Source organism: Chaetodon auriga, chromosome 9 (assembly GCF_051107435.1).
Source record: "Chaetodon auriga isolate fChaAug3 chromosome 9, fChaAug3.hap1, whole genome shotgun sequence".
Lineage (NCBI taxonomy): Eukaryota > Metazoa > Chordata > Actinopteri > Chaetodontiformes > Chaetodontidae > Chaetodon > Chaetodon auriga.
Window position 1 is genome coordinate 21,611,356 of NC_135082.1, and position 19,704 is coordinate 21,631,059.

Consider the following 19,704-nt stretch of genomic DNA (forward strand, 5'->3'; position numbering starts at 1 on the left):
CTTTATCTGTCAGTGTAGCTTGTTGCTGGTGGCTTTGCTTGCTCTCACAGCACAAATGCAGAAGGCCTTTATAAAGTGCTGTGAGATCAGAAGACGGAGGAGTTCATTAATTGGAGTCGCTGTCCCCGAACAGAAAACGCTCCCTGTGTGTTTCTGTCAGCTGTGCTTCTGTCTACAGTTGTGGGATGTTGTGGTGTGCAGAGACTCAGCAGTTCACTGTTTAATTGTGGGAGTTTCTTTATTATTGAATAAAACAACACATATACACAGACATAAATTCTATGGAGTACAAGTGTTTTGCATCACATTGACATGTAAATCAAAACCTTGGGAGGACGTTAACAGCTTTAAAACTACATGCAGATGCACTGGAGCCCTTGAAGAGGAGAAAACACAAAAAATGAAACAAAATGCAATAGATATGGGATGAACAGTGCAAGAAACTGATTACCATCATCATTAATTAGCATATCCACTGTTTAGATCATTAAACCATCATAAAGCTCTGACATCAGTGTAGATCGTCTCCTCCTTTCTTGGACTTCTTCTCCCTGATTTGCCGGCTTCCCTCCTGGTACAGTTTGGTGCAGCATAAACTAAAGAATCTTCATTTCTCTGAGGGAAAAGTGCAAAATTGAAAATGAAAGAGAGCCAATTTTAACACAAACTGATAACTTTTTCTGGCTACATCTTTGAATTCTTTACCTGCTGATGTTGCTGATCATCACTGGCTGCTGCAGCATCTGTTTGCAGAGTGACAACAGCTGTATTATTAAAAAAAGAGATATATATATACATATATATGTATATAATTATAAACAGGACAAATCTGAATCAAGTCAGTCTAATAGATTGTATGAGTAACATCTCTTACCTTTACAACAATCACAGGATTTTTTCTTGATGACATAAAGAAGGGAGGCTACAAGAATCAGACTTATAGCCAAAGCAGCAAACAGCAGACAGACAACTGTGTCGACTTTCTGTGAATCGCAAGTGCTGACAACTGAAACATGAAACAAACAAATAAATGAAGAAAAGATTACAGATCACTGACTTGATAACATTGTCATACTACAACTGTTATAAAAAAATATTAAGCACTTACCTTCAATGTCCAGTTTTGTTCCATTTCCAAATATTATCTGTCCACATGTGGCCACAGCACAGTAATAAGTCCCAGAATCAGAGGAGCTGATGTTCTCCTTGAAGAAGTTGTAGACACAGCGAGCCTCAGGACTCGTCTCACACTCATCACCACTGTTTCCATGAGCGTAAATGACACTGGGATGAGATTCATGTGATCCGGCTCTGAACCAGTACACACCGAGTCCTCCTGGACATGTTTTCTTCTCAGAGTCAGAGAAGACTGAACACTGCAGAGACACTGAGTCTCCTGGACGGACCGGATCAGATGGAGGGACGTCAACGACGGCAGTGATATCAGGTTCTGCTCCTGGAAATTGAAAACACAAATATTTACCCACTTTCATGACAATAAAAAAATATAGAATAGGCAAGATGTTTAAGTTTAATCTGGAATCAACTGACATGTTAAACATACGTCCACACGACAGATAAATACTGTGTGTGTGATACTGTGGTTGAATGCTGCTGCACATCAACATAATAACACCGCTAACAAATATTATGAATGTGTTTTTGATATATTTACCTTCAACTCTCAGAAACGCTCCCTTCAAAAACATGATCTTGTATTGCTCTGACTTTAAACAGTAGTAAAATGCAGTATCGCTCAGCTTTGTCTCTGTTATACTGAGGTCAAATCTTCCAGGCTCTCGTGTGAAAGTAATGTGAGGAATTTCATTCACAAAATCATAATCAAAGCTCGCTGCTCTTCCCAAGATTTCAGGTAACTTTCCAGGGACAAGCTTGATCCAGAAAAGGGTTTCAATGTCCCCAGATCTCTGGTGGGTACATGACAGAGTCACACTTTGTCCAACACCAACAGTCTTTGTCACAAAGTTCTGACCGTCTGTGCATCCTGAAAGAAACACACATCAGTGATTAATAACAGACACATCTGTATATCTCTTCTATATCACTGTCAGAATACGATGGAGTACATCTGACCTCTCCACAGATACTTACGGCCCACTCCGAGCATCAGCAGCGAATAAAACACGATCAGCATTTTCTTGTTGATCCACTCGAGTCTACAGTGAAATTAAATATTATTCAAAGATGATTCACCTTAATGTAACCATATGGAGAGGGAGGGAACTATTTCAGAGCAATCTGATTGGCCTGTTGTTACGTTGGTGTTTCACTGTGCACCGCAGTGGAAATAAACTGAACCATCTTTCCAACGTGAACACATGAAAGAACAGCAAGCTTTTGTTTCATGTTTCATGGTGGGTTTCTGTAACTGACTCTGAGAGCGAACAGCGAAGAGGACATTTGATCTTAATCTGACTTTTCAGCTGATACTCACTCATATGATGAAGCTCTTTCGGAAACACATATAACTTCTAATAATTTGTGAGAATCCAGTGTCTCTGGCTGTTATAGGCTTGTAAAAAGCCCATCTAATCTTCTCAATTGACCTACCGAATGATGGATGACTGACGTCTTGCACAAGGTGAGGCTGTGTGGCTAAAGCTACAGTAAGTTAGTCACACAAGACTGAGAGAGAAAGTGCAGCCAAACCTTCAGTTCCAGCTCTGTGTGACTTGGTTGTCCACTTGTGATCAGATCAGCCAGGATGCATGTTCATGCCAGGCGTAAACAGGGCCTGAAAGCACTCGGCACTCAAGGAAAATTAACTATGGTGGACCTTTTATCAGAACTCTGTGGGCGTTGACAAACTGCCCTTGATTGACATGTCCTCACTCGTATGTTGCTTTTGTTGCACCTGTTAGCGAAATACACCTTTATGATGCTTAACTGGACGTTGAGTTTGATGACATCACGTAATTCCCAGCGTGCACCCAACTTCCACCTCACTGTGCCCCACAATGCAAAGCAAGCGCAGGAGTGGTACCAACAACCAGCCGGGCCAACAACAGGAAGTCTGTCACAATCTTCATACGCTGTTTCATCATTTGATCCCCTTGATTAAGAAAATGAGCAGTTTTACAAAAACAGATGACAAATCTAGAAAATGCTGCAACATTTTCAGAGTTGAAAAGCTCCATAGGCACTTGCGACGGTATCTAGTTTGGCAGCCAGTCACGCTCACAGACCCCGCTGACCCCACAGTCGCACAGACCACAGCAGCCAACACAGCAGACCTCAGCACCAATGGCAGAGGAAAGCCAGGCCCTCACACAAGCTGCAGGAAGTACACTGCTACCCTGAACTTTATACTTTGATTCACATTGGCCATCCCCTCATACCCCATTCCCTGTTCCACTCGCTGCTGCATGCTGTGGCCAACAGTGCACACGGCCCATCAATCTGGACAGTGAATTGTGGACAGTGACATGGCTGGATTGCGCTTGAGTCTTGTTGTTAAACATACTGTCAAATTACATTTACAGTTTGTCAACCGTACACCAGGTTATTAACTTTGAATCTTGCTAGCATGAAGTTAGCTTTCTGGCTCACAGCTGAGCCAAAGGGTTCTTTGAGCTGAGTGAAGTAGAAATATCTCCTGTTGCCAAGTTGAATCAAGGGTCAGTCCTATTTACTGGAGTAGTAAACAGTGTTTCCATTGTATCAGACGCTCATCAGTGTACTTGCATAACTTCAAATTTACAGCTTGTGGAAAAAATCTAAATGAATGGTTTTTCATTTGCAAGTGACCATAATGTAAGTGTGATAATGCCCTTCAGGGTGTCCCTTCACTGAGACCGCTGTGCATCAGACGGCTCTGCCCTCCCCATCGTCCATTAGTTCCTGATAATGAACACCTCATCTGACATGTCACTTAATCACACCAGTGTGTTGTGGTTTGTGGCCTTCATCAGGGTCAACATGTTGTTGACCACAAGCCAAATCATGTTGGTTTGATGAATGTGAACACAAGAGAAGCAACAAGTGTAAAATGTCTTTTAAGACAGAAGCCCTTAATAAACTTTGTGTCCTGCGTTGTGCTTTCACACACAGACACAAACAAACATGCATTCACAGTCACCACCTACAAACAAGCGAGGCGTGGAAACTGAAGCACTGCTGCAGCCGAGCTTCAGTGTGAGCTGTGAACACAAAGGCGCTTTCTACCTTTCTCATTCTGTCTTCAAGCTGAATGAATCAATAATCTTACATTAAAGTTTAAAGCAAATATGAAGTAGCATGAGGATTGCATATTTTTGGATTGTAGATGTCTTTGGGTGCATCTTTAAAAGCACAAGAATCATTTGAATGAGCACATTAAAAGGAAAGTAATACAACATAAATCATTTCAACTTCAACTAAAATTAGCCTGCTGAGACCTCATGTAGCTCTTCCCTCACTGCACATCCTGTTGAAGCCCATCATCAGGTCTGTTGTGAGTAAACAGCCTTGATGTTTGGTCAAAGGGTGGAGAAAAGGCCCACCACAGCCTTTATCTGTCAGTGTAGCTTGTTGCTTGTGGCTTTGCTTGCTCTCACAGCAGAAATGCAGAAGGCCTTTATAAAGTGCTGTGAGATCAGAAGATGGAGGAGTTGATTAATTGGAGTCGCTGTCCCCGAACAGAAAACGCTCCCTGTGTGTTTCTGTCAGCTGTGCTTCTGTCTACAGTTGTGGGATGTTGTGGTGTGCAGAGACTCAGCAGTTCACTGTTTAATTGTGGGGGTTTCTTTATTATTGAATAAAACAACACATATACACAGACATAAATTCTATGGAGTACAAGTGTTTTGCATCACATTGACATGTAAATCAAAACCTTGGGAGGACGTTAACAGCATTAAAACTACATGCAGATGCACTGGAGCCCTTGAAGAGGAGAAAACACAAAAAATGAAACAAAATGCAATAGATATGGGATGAACAGTGCAAGAAACTGATTACCATCATCATTAATTAGCATATCCACTGTTTAGGTCATTAATCCATCATAAAGCCCTGACATCAGTGTAGATCGTCTCCTCCTTTCTTGGACTTCTTCTCCCTGATTTGCCGGCTTCCCTCCTGGTACAGTTTGGTGCAGCATAAACTAAAGAATCTTCATTTCTCTGAGGGAATAAAGTGCAAAATTGAAAATGAAAGAGAGCCAATTTTAACACAAACTGATAACTTTTTCTGGCTACATCTTTGAATTCTTTACCTGCTGATGTTGCTGATCATCACTGGCTGCTGCAGCATCTGTTTGCAGAGTGACAACAGCTGTATTATTAAAAAAAGAAATATATATATACATATATATGTATATAATTATAAACAGGACAAATCTGAATCAAGTCAGTCTAATAGATTGTATGAGTAACATCTCTTACCTTTACAACAATCACAGGATTTTTTCTTGATGACATAAAGAAGGGAGGCTACAACAATCAGACTTATAGCCAAAGCAGCAAACAGCAGACAGACAACTGTGTCGACTTTCTGTGAATCGCAAGTGCTGACAACTGAAACATGAAACAAACAAATAAATGAAGAAAAGATTACAGATCACTGACTTGATAACATTGTCATACTACAACTGTTATAAAAAAATATTAAGCACTTACCTTCAACGTCCAGTTTTGTCCCATTTCCAAATATTATCCGTCCACATGTGGCCACAGCACAGTAATAAGTCCCAGCATCAGAGGAGCTGATGTCCTCCTTGAAGAAGTTGTAGACACAGCGAGCCTCAGGACTCGTCTCACACTCATCACCACTGTTTCCATGAGCGTAAATAACACTGGGATGAGATTCATGTGATCCGGTTCTCAACCAGTACACACCGAGTCCTCCTGGACATGTTTTGTTCTCAGAGTCAGAGAAGACTGAACACTGCAGAGACACTGAGCCTCCTGGACGGACCGGACCAGATGGAGGGACGTCAACGACGGCAGTGATATCAGGTTCTGGTCCTGGAAATTGAAAACACAAATATTTACCCACTTTCATGACAATAAAAAAATATAGAATAGGCAAGATGTTTAAGTTTAATCTGGAATCAACTGACATGTTAAACATACGTCCACACGACAGATAAATACTGTGTGTGTGATACTGTGGTTGAATGCTGCTGCACATTAACATAATAACACCGCTAGCAAATATTATGAATGTGTTTTTGATATATTTACCTTCAACTTTCAGAAACGCTCCCTTCAAAAACATGATCTTGTATTGCTCTGACTTTAAACAGTAGTAAAATGCAGTATCGCTCAGCTTTGTCTCTGTTATATTGAGGACAAATCTTCCAGGCTCTTTTGTGAAAGTAATGTGAGGAATATCATTCACAAAATCATAATCAAAGCTCGCTGCTCTTCCCAAGATTTCAGGTAACTTTCCAGGGACAAGCTTGATCCAGAAAAGGGTTTCAATGTCCCCAGATCTCTGGTGGGTACATGACAGAGTCACACTTTGTCCAACACCAACAGTCTTTGTCACAAAGTTCTGATCGTCTGTGCATCCTGAAAGAAACACACATCAGTGATTAATAACAGACACATCTGTATATCTCTTCTATATCACTGTCAGAATACGATGGAGTACATCTGACCTCTCCACAGATACTTACGCCCCACTCCGAGCATCAGCAGCGAATAAAACACGATCAGCATTTTCTTGTTGATCCACTCGAGTCTACAGTGAAATTAAATATTATTCGAAGATGATTCACCTTAATGTAACCATATGGAGAGGGAGGGAACTATTTCAGAGCAATCTGATTGGCCTCTTGTTACGTTGGTGTTTCACTGTGCACCGCAGTGGAAATAAACTGAACCATCTTTCCAACGTGAACACATGAAAGAACAGCAAGCTTTTGTTTCATGTTTCATGGTGGGTTTCTGTAACTGACTCTGAGAGCGAACAGCGAAGAGGACATTTGATCTTAATCTGACTTTTCAGCTGATACTCATTCATATGATGAAGCTCTTTAGGAAACACGTATAACTTCTAATAATTTGTGAGAATCCAGTGTCTCTGGCTGTCATAGGCTTGTAAAAAGTCCATCTAATCTTCTCAATTGACCTACCGAATGATGGATGACTGACGTCTTGCACAAGGTGAGGCTGTGTGGCTAAAGCTACAGTAAGTTAGTCACACAAGACTGAGAGAGAAAGTGCAGCCAAACCTTCAGTTCCAGCTCTGTGTGACTTGGTTGTCCACTTGTGATCAGATCAGCCAGGATGCATGTTCATGCCAGGCGTAAACAGGGCCTGAAAGCACTCGGCACTCAAGGGAAATTAACTATGGTGGACCTTTTATCAGAACTCTGTGGGTGTTGACAAACTGCCCTCGATTGACATGTCCTCACTCTTATGTTGCTTTTGTTGCACCTGTTAGCGAAATACACCTTTGTGATGCTTAATTGGACGTTGAGTTTGAGGACATCACGTAATTCCCAGCGTGCACCCAACTTCCACCTCACTGTGCCCCACAATGCAAAGCAAGCGCCGGAGTGGTACCAACAACCCGCCGGGCCAACAACAGGAAGTCTGTCACAATCTCCATAGGCACTTGCAACGGTATCCAGCTCGGCAGCCATTCACGCTCACAGACCACAGTAGCCAACACAGCAGACCTCAGCACCAATGGCAGAGGAAAGCCAGGCTCTCACACAAGCTGCATGAAGAACACTGCTCCCCTGAACTTAATACTTTGATTCACATTGGCCATCCCCTCATACCCCATTCCCTGTTCCACTCGCTGCTTCATGCTGTGGCCAACGGTGCACACGGCCCATCAATCTGGACAGTGAATTGTGGACAGTGACATGGCTGGATAGCGCTTGAGTCTTGTTGTTAAACATACTGTCAAATTACATTTACAGTTTGTCAACCGTACACCAGGTTATTAACTTTGAATCTTGCTAGCATGAAGTTAGCTTTGTGGCTCACAGCTGAGCCAAAGGGTTCTTTGAGCTGAGTGAAGTAGAAATATCTCTTGTTGCCAAGTTGAATCAAAGGTCAGTCCTATTTACTGGAGTATTAAACAGTGTTTCCATTGTATAAGACGCTCATCAGTGTACTTGCATAACTTTAAAGTTACAGCTTGTGGAAAAAATCTAAATGAATGGTTTTTCATTTGCAAGTGACCATAATGTAAGTGTGATAATGCCCTTCAGGGTGTCCCTTCACTGAGACCGCTGCGCATCAGACGGCTCTGTCCTCCCCATCGTCCATTAGTTCCTGATAATGAACACCTCATCTGACATGTCACTTACTCACAGCAGCGTGTTGTGGTTTGTGGCCTTCATCAAGCCAAATCATGTTGGTTTGATGAATGTGAACACAAGAGAAGCAACAAGTGTAAAATGTCTTTTAAGACAGAAGCCCTTAATAAACTTTGTGTCCTGCGTTGTGCTTTCACACAGACACAAACAAACATGCATTCACAGTCACCACCCACAAACAAGCGAGGCGTGGAAACTGAAGCACTGCTGCAGCCGAGCTTCAGTGTGAGCTGTGAACACAAAGGCGCTTTCTACCTTTCTCATTCTGTCTTCAAGCTGAATGAATCAATAATCTTACATTAAAGTTTAAAGCAAATATGAAGTAGCATGAGGATTGCATATTTTAAGATTGCAGATGTCTTTGGGTGCATCTTTAAAAACACAAGAATCATTTGAATGAGCACATTAAAAGGAAAGTAATCCAACATAAATCATTTCAACTTCAACTGAAATTAGCCTGCTGTGACCTCATGTAGCTCTTCCCTCACTGCACATCCTGTTGAAGCCCATCATCAGGTCTGTTGTGAGTAAACAGCCTTGATGTTTGGTCAAATGGTGGAGAAAAGGCCCACCACAGCCTTTATCTGTCAGTGCAGCTTGTTGCTTGTGGCTTTGCTGTGTCTCACTGCAGACATGCAAAGGACTTTTACAAAGAGCTGTGAGACCAGAAAGATGGAGGAGTTTATTAATTTGACCAGTTGTCCTGTAACATTTTTCACAGAGTGTATTTTCTTTTAGTCATTCCTCTTCAGAAAGATTAACTATGTACACAAAATGAAATGCTCCCCATGTGTTTGAGAAACATGCATCTAACTACAGGTGTGAAAGTTTTGGTGGGTAGAGACACAGCAGTGTCTGCTCGTCTCTCTCTCTCTCTCACACACACACACACACACACACACACACACTAACACACACACAGAACAAATAGGACAAGAAATGTACACACAGTGTGTCTGTGATCGCCCTGTGAAGTTGACGAGGTTCAACACTTGATATGTAAGATTTGTCGCCCTGTTGAAATATTGGAGGGATTAAAGTGATTCTGGTAAGTGATAATAAATGTGGAGAAAAACCAACATTTGATTGACACAGTAACAGATCTTGTCAGCTGTTTGGACAGTGTGCACAGTGTGCTTTATTAATTGACAGAGTTTGACATCGTTTAGTCACATATTCCCAAAGAACAACAACAACAACAACAACCAGGAAACAAAACAAAAACCAAAACCAGATTCCGATTCTGACTCCGGTCTCTGGATGATCCGAAGTACTGATCCAAAATCAGTGTTCTTTCTCTCTAAAGTCAACATCTGTAAACCTCTCTGACATCTGGTCCACCTAATTCATGAGATATATAAGAGGATTTTATTCAAATACACGAGAGGATTGTATTTGTGCAGCGACCCAGTGCAGATAAGCAGATATTTACAATGGATGGAAAATTTCATCCACACATTTTATTCATTTGAATCCATCTCTTTCACTTTAATGCCCTGCAATCGACTGGCGATTGGTTCAGGGTGTACCCCGCCTCTCGCCCGTTGACAGCTGGAACAGGCTCCAGCCCCCCAGCAACCCGGAAAGGGATAGTCGGTACAGAAGATGAATGAATGAATATTTCACTTTAATGTGTTTCAAATGTCAAATCTTAACATATACAATATGTAGATCGTTACCTAATAGCCACTGTGTCACAAACTGTTTGTCTCTAAGCAGACTAACATCAAATCGATCATACAGCACCAACTGATGACAAACAGACCTGTTAGCTCACTAATCCAACCAAAAAGCTTTGAAAACAGCGTCGATCCTGGCTTTCTCTGCTGATTTTGGATCCTTTAGTCCACCACTGTCCTCTGTAATCGTGGTGAAGATGACTGATGAATACATGTCCCCATCTCTCTGAGAAAATATACATGAGATGACAAAGTTAAAAAAGCCGTCACAGCTGTTTTAATAAGGTTAATCTTACAGTCAAATTCCTCACCTGTCGATTTTTCAGACCACCGCTGTATTTCTGCATGGCAACAGCAGCTTTAATGAAACAGAAAACATACAGATTACAATAAGTAATGATGGAGCAGCTTTGATTTCATCGTGTGGAGAACTGTGAGTAACTTCTATTACCGTTGGAACGGTCAGACTTTATGCCGTAATTGAGGAGCGCTATGACAATCAGGATTAGAACCATGACAGGACACAGCAGAATTAATAGACCGAGGGACACTGAACACATACAGTCGGAAGCTGAAACAAGATAAAAAAAGGAAACAATAACGAAAGATGTCAAAGACTAAAAGAAAATAATCTTTCATGTCACCTCCTGGTGAGATGAATTTAGATGTAAAACAAAAAAAGTGTTGTAGTTGATTTTAATGAATTATATTTGACTGTATAATCTGACATTTAGCGTCGAAATTCTGATTTTCTAATTTATAGAACCATGACGCACTTACTTTCAACGACCAGTTTTTGTCCATTTCCAAATATTATCTGTCCACATGTGGCCACAGCACAGTAATAAGTCCCAGAATCAGAGGAGCTGATGTTCTCCTTGAAGAAGTTGTAGACACAGCGAGCCTCAGGACTCGTCTCACACTCATCACCACTGTTTCCATGAGCGTAAATGACACTGGGATGAGATTCATGTGATCCGGCTCTGAACCAGTACACACCGAGTCCTCCTGGACATGTTTTCTTCTCAGAGTGAGAGAAGACTGAACACTGCAGAGACACTGAGTCTCCTGGACGGACCGGACCAGATGGAGGGACTTGAACGACGGCAGTGATATCAGGTTCTGCTCCTGGAAATTGAAAACACAAATATTTACCCACTTTCATGACAATAAAAAATATAGAATAGGCAAGATGTTTAAGTTTAATCTATAATCAACTGACACGTTAAACATACGTCCACATGACAGATAAATACTGTGTGTGTGATACTGTGGTTGAATGCTGCTGCACATTAACATAATAACACCGCTAACAAATATTATGAATGTGTTTTTGATATATTTACCTTCAACTCTCAGAAACGCTCCCTTCAAAAACATGATCTTGTATTGCTCTGACTTTAAACAGTAGTAAAATGCAGTATCGCTCAGCTTTGTCTCTGTTATACTGAGGTCAAATCTTCCAGGCTCTCGTGTGAAAGTAATGTGAGGAATTTCATTCACAAAATCATAATCAAAGCTCGTTGCTCTTCCCAAGATTTCAGGTAACTTTCCAGGGACAAGCTTGATCCAGAAAAGGGTTTCAATGTCCCCAGATCTCTGGTGGGTACATGACAGAGTCACACTTTGTCCAACACCAACAGTCTTTGTCACAAAGTTCTGATCGTCTGTGCATCCTGAAAGAAACACACATCAGTGATTAATAACAGACACATCTGTATATCTCTTCTATATGACTGTCAGAATACGATGGAGTACATCTGACCTCTCCACAGATACTTACGCCCCACTCCGAGCATCAGCAGCGAATAAAACACGATCAGCATTTTCTTGTTGATCCACTCGAGTCTACAGTGAAATTAAATATTATTAGAAGATGATTCACCTTAATGTAACCATATGGAGAGGGAGGGAACTATTTCAGAGCAATCTGATTGGCCTGTTGTTACGTTGGTGTTTCACTGTGCACCGCAGTGGAAATAAACTGAACCATCTTTCCAACGTGAACACATGAAAGAACAGCAAGCTTTTGTTTCATGTTTCATGGTGGGTTTCTGTAACTGACTCTGAGAGCGAACAGCGAAGAGGACATTTGATCTTAATCTGACTTTTCAGCTGATACTCACTCATATGATGAAGCTCTTTAGGAAACACGTATAACTTCTAATAATTTGTGAGAATCCAGTGTCTCTGGCTGTCATAGGCTTGTAAAAAGTCCATCTAATCTTCTCAATTGACCTACCGAATGATGGATGACTGACGTCTTGCACAAGGTGAGGCTGTGTGGCTAAAGCTACAGTAAGTTAGTCACACAAGACTGAGAGAGAAAGTGCAGCCAAACCTTCAGTTCCAGCTCTGTGTGACTTGGTTGTCCACTTGTGATCAGATCAGCCAGGATGCATGTTCATGCCAGGCGTAAACAGGGCCTGAAAGCACTCGGCACTCAAGGAAAATTAACTATGGTGGACCTTTTATCAGAACTCTGTGGGCGTTGACAAACTGCCCTTGATTGACATGTCCTCACTCGTATGTTGCTTTTGTTGCACCTGTTAGTGAAATACACCTTTATGATGCTTAATTGGATGTTGAGTTTGAGGACATCACGTAACTCTCAGCGTACACCCAACTTCCACCTCACTGTGCCCCACAATGCAAAGCAAGCGCCGGAGTGGTACCAACAACCCGCCGGGCCAACAACAGGAAGAGTGTCATAATCTCCATAGGCGCTTATGGCGGTATCTAGCTTGGCGGCCAGTCACGCTCACAGACCCCACTGACCCCACAGTCGCACAGACCACAGCAGCCAACACAGCAGACCTCAGCACCAATGGCAGAGGAAAGCCAGGCTCTCACACAAGCTGCAGGAAGAACACTGCTCCCCTGAACTTAGTACGACTTTGATTCACATTGGCCATCCCCTCATACCCCATCCCCTGTTCCACTCGCTGCTGCATGCTGTGGCCAACGGTGCACACGGCCCATCAATCTGGACAGTGAATTGTGGACAGTGACATGGCTGGATAGCGCTTGAGTCTTGTTGTTAAACATACTGTCAGTTTGTCAACCGTACACCAGGTTATTAACTTTGAATCTTGCTAGCATGAAGTTAGCTTTGTGGCTCACAGCTGAGCCAAAGGGTTCTTTGAGCTGAGTGAAGTAGAAATATCTCTTGTTGCCAAGTTGCATCAAAGGTCAGTCCTATTTACTGGAGTAGTAAACAGTGTTTCCATTGTATCAGACGCTCATCAGTGTACTTGCATAACTTTACAGTTACAGCTTGTGGAAAAAAATCTAAATGAATGGTTTCTCATTTGCAAGTGACCATAATGTAAGTGTGATAATGCCCTTCAGGGTGTCCCTTCACTGAGACGGCTGTGCATCAGACGGCTCTGTCCTCCCCATCGTCCATTAGTTCCTGATAATGAACACCTCATCTGACATGTCACTTACTCACAGCAGTGTGTTGTGGTTTGTGGCCTTCATCAGGGTCAACATGTTGTTGACCACAAGCCAAATCATGTTGGTTTGATGAATGTAAACACAAGAGAAGCAACAAGTGTAAAATGTCTTTTAAGACAGAAGCCCTTAATAAACTTTGTGTCCTGCGTTGTGCTTTCACACACAGACACAAACAAACATGCATTCAGTCACCACCCACAAACAAGCGAGGCGTGGAAACTGAAGCACTGCTGCAGCCGAGCTTCAGTGTGAGCTGTGAACACAAAGGCGCTTTCTACCTTTCTCATTCTGTCTTCAAGCTGAATGAATCAATAATCTTACATTAAAGTTTAAAGCAAATATGAAGTAGTATGAGGATTGTATATTTTTGGATTGTAGATGTCTTTGGGTGCATCTTTAAAAGCACAAGAATCATTTGAATGAGCACATTAAAAGGAAAGTAATACAACATAAATCATTTCAACTTCAACTAAAATTAGCCTGCTGAGACCTCATGTAGCTCTTCCCTCACTGCACATCCTGTTGAAGTCCATCATCAGGTCTGTTGTGAGTAAACAGCCTTGATGTTTGGTCAAAGGGTGGAGAAAAGGCCCACCACAGCCTTTATCTGTCAGTGTAGCTTGTTGCTTGTGGCTTTGCTTGCTCTCACAGCAGAAATGCAGAAGGCCTTTATAAAGTGCTGTGAGATCAGAAGACGGAGGAGTTCATTAATTGGAGTCGCTGTCCCCGAACAGAAAACGCTCCCTGTGTGTTTCTGTCAGCTGTGCTTCTGTCTACAGTTGTGGGATGTTGTGGTGTGCAGAGACTCAGCAGTTCACTGTTTAATTGTGGGGGTTTCTTTATTATTGAATAAAACAACACATATACACAGATATAAATTCTATGGAGTACAAGTGTTTTGCATCACATTGATATTTAAATCAAAACCTTGGGAGGACGTTAACAGCCTTAAAACTACATGCAGATGCACTGGAGCCCTTGAAGAGGAGAAAAGACAAAAAATTAAACAAAATGCAATAGATATAGGATGAACAGTGCAAGAAACTGATTACCATCATCATTAATTAGAATTTCCAGCGATCAGATCATTAATCCATCATAAAGCTCTGACATCAGTGTAGATCGTCTCCTCCTTTCTTGGACTTCTTCTCCCTGATTTGCCGGATTCCCTCCTGGTACAGTTTGGTGCAGCATAAACTAAAGAATCTTCATTTCTCTGAGGGAATAAAGTGTAAAATTGAAAATGAAATAGAGCCAATTTTAACACAAGCTGATAACTTTTTCTGGCTACATCTTTGAATTCTTTACCTGCTGACGTTGTTGATCATCACTGGCTGCTGCAGCATTAGTTTGCAGAGTGACAACAGCTGTATTATTTTTAAAAAAGATGTGTATAATTATACACAGGACAAATCTGAATCAAGTGATTTTGGCTGTTGGGAAACAGTCTAATAGATTGTTTGAGTAACATCTCTTACCTTTACAACAATCACAGGATTTTTTCCTGATGACATAAAGAAGGGAGGCTACAAGAATCAGACTTATGGCCAAAGCAGCAAACAGCAGACAGACAACTGTGTCGACTTTCTGTGAATCACCTGAAACATTATGAAATGAAAAACAATTAAATCAATATAAGTAATAGATAATTGAATTGCTAAGATGGTGATACTATAACCATTATGAAGAAATATTAAGCACTTACCTTCAACGTCCAGTTTTGTTCCATTTCCAAATATTATCTGTCCACATGTGGCCACAGCACAGTAATAAGTCCCAGAATCAGAGGAGCTGATGTTCTCCTTGAAGAAGTTGTAGACACAGCGAGCCTCAGGACTTGTCTCACACTCATCACCACTGTTTCCATGAGCGTAAATGATACTGGGATGAGATTCATGTGATCCAGCTCTGAACCAGTACACACCGAGTCCTCCTGGACATGTTTTGTTCTCAGAGTCAGAGAGGACTGAACACTGCAGAGACACTGAGTCTCCTGGACGGACCGGACCAGATGGAGGGACGTCAACGACGGCAGTGATATCAGGTTCTGCTCCTGGAAATTGAAAACACAAATATTTACCCACTTTCATGACAACAAAAAAATATAGAATAGGGAAGATGTTTAAGTTTAATCTATAATCAACTGACATGTTAAACATACGTCCACATGACAGATAAATACTGTGTGTGTGATACTGTGGTTGAATGCTGCTGCACATTAACATAATAACACCACCAGCAAATATTATGAATGTGTTTTTGATATATTTACCTTCAACTCTCAGAAACGCTCCTTTCAAAAACATGATCTTGTAACGCTGTAACAGTGACTTTAAACAGTAGTAAAATGCAGTGTCGCTCAGCTTTGTCTCCGTTATACTGAGGTTAAATCTTCCAGGCTCTTTTGTGAAAGTAATGTGAGGAATTTCATTCACAAAATCATAATCAAAGCTCGCTGCTCTTCCAATGATTTCAGGCAACTTTCCAGGGACAAGCTTGATCCAGAAAAGGGTTTCAGTGTCCCCAGATCTCTGGTGGGTACATGACAGAGTCACACTTTGTCCAACACCAACAGTCTTTGTCACAAAGTTCTGATCGTCTGTGCATCCTGAAAGAAACACACATCAGTGATTAATAACAGACACATCTGTATATCTCTTCTATATCACTGTCAGAATACGATGGAGTATATCTGACCTCTCCACAGATACTTACGGCCCACTCCGAGCATCAGCAGCGAATAAAACACGATCAGCATTTTCTTGTTGATCCACTCGAGTCTACAGTGAAATTAAATATTATTCAAAGATGATTCACCTTAATGTAACCATATGGAGAGGGAGGGAACTATTTCAGAGCAGTCTGATTGGCCTCTTGTTACGTTGGTGTTTCACTGTGCACCGCAGTGGAAATAAACTGAACCATCTTTCCAACGTGAACACATGAAAGAACAGCAAGCTTTTGTTTCATGTTTCATGGTGGGTTTCTGTAACTGACTCTGAGAGCGAACAGCGAAGAGGACATTTGATCTTAATCTGACTTTTCAGCTGATACTCATTCATATGATGAAGCTCTTTAGGAAACACGTATAACTTCTAATAATTTGTGAGAATCCAGTGTCTCTGGCTGTCATAGGCTTGTAAAAAGCCCATCTAATCTTCTCAATTGACCTACCGAATGATGGATGACTGACGTCTTGCACAAGGTGAGGCTGTGTGGCTAAAGCTACAGTAAGTTAGTCACACAAGACTGAGAGAGAAAGTGCAGCCAAACCTTCAGTTCCAGCTCTGTGTGACTTGGTTGTCCACTTGTGATCAGATCAGCCAGGATGCATGTTCATGCCAGGTGTAAACAGGGCCTGAAAGCACTCGGCACTCAAGGGAAATTAACTATGGTGGACCTTTTTTCAGAACTCTGTGGGCGTTGACAAACTGCCCTCGATTGACATGTCCTCACTCTTATGTTGCTTTTGTTGCACCTGTTAGCGAAATACACCTTTATGATGCTTAACTGGACGGTGAGTTTGAGGACATCACGTAATTCCCAGCGTACACCCAACTTCCACCTCACTGTGCCCCACAATGCAAAGCAAGCGCCGGAGTGGTACCAACAACCCGCCGGGCCAACAACAGGAAGTCTGTCACAATCTTCATACGCTGTTTCATCATTTGATCCCCTTCTGACACCTGTTAAGTCAAAAAAATCAACTGTGTCGATTTAGAATATGGGCAGTTTTACAAAAATCAATGACAAATCTAGAAAGCGCTGCAACATTTTCAGAGTTGAAAAGCTCCATAGGCACTTGCGACGGTATCTAGCTTGGCGGCCAGTCACGCTCACAGACCCCGCTGACCCCACAGTCGCACAGACCACAGCAGCCAACACAGCAGACCTCAGCACCAATGGCAGAGGAAAGCCAGGCCGTCACACAAGCTGCAGGAAGTACACTGCTCCCCTGAACTTAACACTTTGATTCACATTGGCCATCCCCTCATACCCCATTCCCTGTTCCACTCGCTGCTGCATGCTGTGGCCAACAGTGCACACGGCCCATCAATCTGGACAGTGAATTGTGGACAGTGACATGGCTGGATTGCGCTTGAGTCTTGTTGTTAAACATACTGTCAAATTACAGTTTGTCAACCGTACACCAGGTTATTAACTTTGAATCTTGCTAGCATGAAGTTAGCTTTCTGGATCACAGCCGAGCCAAAGGGTTCTTTGAGCTTAGTGAAGTAGAAATATCTCTTGTTGCCAAGTTGAATCAAAGGTCAGTCCTATTTACTGGAGTAGTAAACAGTGTTTCCATTGTATCAGACGCTCATCAGTGTACTTGCATAACTTCAAAGTTACAGCTTGTGGAAAAAATCTAAATGAATGGTTTCTCATTTGCAAGTGACCATAATGTAAGTGTGATAATGCCCTTCAGGGTGTCCCGTCACTGAGACCGCTGTGCATCAGACGGCTCTGTCCTCCCCATCGTCCATTAGTTCCTGATAATGAACACCTCATCTGACATGTCACTTACTCACAGCAGTGTGTTGTGGTTTGTGGCCTTCATCAGGGTCAACATGTTGTTGACCACAAGCCAAATCATGTTGGTTTGATGAGTGTGAACACAACAGAAGCAACAAGTGTAAAATGTCTTTTAAGACAGAAGCCCTTAATAAACTTTGTGTCCTGCGTTGTGCTTTCACACGCAGACACAAACAAACACGCATTCACAGTCACCACCCACAAACAAGCGAGGCGTGGAAACTGAAGCACTGCTGCAGCCGAGCTTCAGTGTGAGCTGTGAACACAAAGGTGCTTTCTACCTTTCTCATTCTGTCTTCAAGCTGAATGAATCAATAATCTTACATTAAAGTTTAAAGCAAATATGAAGTAGTATGAGGATTGTATATTTTCGGATTGTACATGTCTTTGGGTGCATCTTTAAAAGCACAAGAATCATTTGAATGAGCACATTAAAAGGAAAGTAATACAACGTAAATCATTTCAACTTCAACTAAAATTAGCCTGCTGTGACCTCATGTAGCTCTTCCCTCACTGCACATCCTGTTGAAGCCCATCATCAGGTCTGTTGTGAGTAAACAGCCTTGATGCTTCGTCAAATGGTGGAGAAAAGGCCCACCACAGCCTTTATCTGTCAGTGTAGCTTGTTGCTTGTGGCTTTGCTGTGTCTCAGTGCAGACATGCAAAGGACTTTTACAAAGAGGTGTGAGACCAGAAAGATGGAGGAGTTTATTAATTTGACCAGTTGTCCCGTAACATTTTTCACAGAGTGTATTTTCTTTCAGTACATTCCTCTTCAGAAAGATTAACTATGTACACAAAATGAAATGCTCCCCATGTGTTTGAGAAACGTGCGTCTAACTACAGGTGTGAAAGTTTTGGTGGGCAGAGACACAGCAGTGTCTGCTCGTCTCTCTCTCTCACACACACACACACACACACACACACACACACACACGTAGAACAAATACAACAAGAAATGTACACACAGTGTGTCTGTGATCGCCCTGTGAAGCTGATGAGGTTCGACACTTGATACGTAAGATTTGTCGCCATGTTGAAATATTGGAGGGATTAAAGTGATTCTGGTAAGTGATAATAAATGTGGAGAAAAGCCAACAATTGTTTGACACAGTAACAGATCTTGTCAGCTGTTTGGACAGTGTGCACAGTGTGCTTTATTAATTGACAGAGTTTGACATTGTTTAGTCACATATTCCCAAAGAACAACAACAACAACAACCAGGAAACAAAACAAAAACCAAGACCAGATGCCGATTCTGATACAGGTCTCTGATCCAAAATCAGTGTTCTTCCTCTCTAAAGTCAACATCTGTAAACCTCTGTGACATCTGATCCACCTAATTCATGAGATATATGAGGATTTTCTACAAATACACGAGAGGATTGTATTTGTGAAGCGACCCAGTGCAGGATAAGCAGATATTTACAATGGATGGAAAATTTCATCCACACATTTTATTCATTTTAATCCATCTATTTCACTTTAATGCCCTGCAATTGACTGGCGATCGGTTCAGGGTGTACCCCGCCTCTCGCCCGTTGACAGCTGGAACAGGCTCCAGCCCCCCAGCAACCTGGAAAGGGATAGTCGGTACAGAAGATGAATGAATGAATGAATATTTCACTTTAATGTGTTTCAAATGTCAAATCTTAACATATACAATATGTAGATCATTACCTAATAGCCACTGTGTCACAAACTGTTTGTCTCTAAGCAGACTAACATCAAATCGATCATACAGCACC

At 41.8% G+C, this 19,704-nt stretch overlaps 4 protein-coding genes across 4 annotated transcripts; all 4 read right to left on the bottom strand.

Moving 5' to 3' along the window:
* Positions 1 to 495: 495 nt before the first annotated feature.
* On the bottom strand, positions 496 to 2,155 carry LOC143326219 (signal-regulatory protein beta-2-like). The gene is made up of 6 exons (XM_076739767.1): positions 2,113 to 2,155; positions 1,676 to 2,005; positions 1,105 to 1,456; positions 875 to 999; positions 706 to 764; positions 496 to 615 (listed from the first exon to the last, which is right to left on the bottom strand). Exons 1-6 carry the CDS (start codon positions 2,153 to 2,155, stop codon positions 496 to 498), a joined length of 1,029 nt encoding a protein of 342 aa, XP_076595882.1.
* A 2,848-nt stretch (positions 2,156 to 5,003) lies between these two features.
* LOC143326220 (signal-regulatory protein beta-2-like) lies at positions 5,004 to 6,665 on the bottom strand. Its single transcript, XM_076739768.1, has 6 exons — positions 6,623 to 6,665; positions 6,186 to 6,515; positions 5,615 to 5,966; positions 5,385 to 5,509; positions 5,216 to 5,274; positions 5,004 to 5,123 (listed from the first exon to the last, which is right to left on the bottom strand). Exons 1-6 carry the CDS (start codon positions 6,663 to 6,665, stop codon positions 5,004 to 5,006), a joined length of 1,029 nt encoding a protein of 342 aa, XP_076595883.1.
* A 3,392-nt stretch (positions 6,666 to 10,057) lies between these two features.
* LOC143326221 (signal-regulatory protein beta-2-like) lies at positions 10,058 to 11,786 on the bottom strand. The gene is made up of 6 exons (XM_076739770.1): positions 11,744 to 11,786; positions 11,307 to 11,636; positions 10,741 to 11,088; positions 10,412 to 10,531; positions 10,272 to 10,318; positions 10,058 to 10,186 (listed from the first exon to the last, which is right to left on the bottom strand). The coding sequence occupies exons 1-6, from the start codon at positions 11,784 to 11,786 to the stop codon at positions 10,058 to 10,060; spliced, it is 1,017 nt and encodes a 338-aa protein (XP_076595885.1).
* Positions 11,787 to 14,515: 2,729 nt separating this feature from the next.
* On the bottom strand, positions 14,516 to 16,177 carry LOC143326222 (signal-regulatory protein beta-2-like). The gene is made up of 6 exons (XM_076739771.1): positions 16,135 to 16,177; positions 15,692 to 16,027; positions 15,125 to 15,472; positions 14,898 to 15,017; positions 14,728 to 14,786; positions 14,516 to 14,635 (listed from the first exon to the last, which is right to left on the bottom strand). The coding sequence occupies exons 1-6, from the start codon at positions 16,175 to 16,177 to the stop codon at positions 14,516 to 14,518; spliced, it is 1,026 nt and encodes a 341-aa protein (XP_076595886.1).
* Positions 16,178 to 19,704: the final 3,527 nt, after the last annotated feature.

Coding starts and splice junctions, on each gene's coding strand:
- LOC143326219 (XM_076739767.1), bottom strand. CDS start 2,155: ATGCTGATCGTGTTTTATTCGCTGCTGATGCTCGGAGTGGGCC. Junction 2,006..2,112: donor GCTGATGCTCGGAGTGGGCC/GTAAGTATCTGT, acceptor TGTTTCTTTCAG/GATGCACAGACGGTCAGAAC. Junction 616..705: donor ATGATCAGCAACATCAGCAG/GTAAAGAATTCA, acceptor CTTTTCCCTCAG/AGAAATGAAGATTCTTTAGT.
- LOC143326220 (XM_076739768.1), bottom strand. CDS start 6,665: ATGCTGATCGTGTTTTATTCGCTGCTGATGCTCGGAGTGGGGC. Junction 6,516..6,622: donor GCTGATGCTCGGAGTGGGGC/GTAAGTATCTGT, acceptor TGTTTCTTTCAG/GATGCACAGACGATCAGAAC. Junction 5,967..6,185: donor AGCGTTTCTGAAAGTTGAAG/GTAAATATATCA, acceptor TTCAATTTCCAG/GACCAGAACCTGATATCACT.
- LOC143326221 (XM_076739770.1), bottom strand. CDS start 11,786: ATGCTGATCGTGTTTTATTCGCTGCTGATGCTCGGAGTGGGGC. Junction 11,637..11,743: donor GCTGATGCTCGGAGTGGGGC/GTAAGTATCTGT, acceptor TGTTTCTTTCAG/GATGCACAGACGATCAGAAC. Junction 10,532..10,740: donor ACAAAAACTGGTCGTTGAAA/GTAAGTGCGTCA, acceptor ATCTTGTTTCAG/CTTCCGACTGTATGTGTTCA.
- LOC143326222 (XM_076739771.1), bottom strand. CDS start 16,177: ATGCTGATCGTGTTTTATTCGCTGCTGATGCTCGGAGTGGGCC. Junction 16,028..16,134: donor GCTGATGCTCGGAGTGGGCC/GTAAGTATCTGT, acceptor TGTTTCTTTCAG/GATGCACAGACGATCAGAAC. Junction 14,787..14,897: donor ATCCTGTGATTGTTGTAAAG/GTAAGAGATGTT, acceptor AAAATAATACAG/CTGTTGTCACTCTGCAAACT.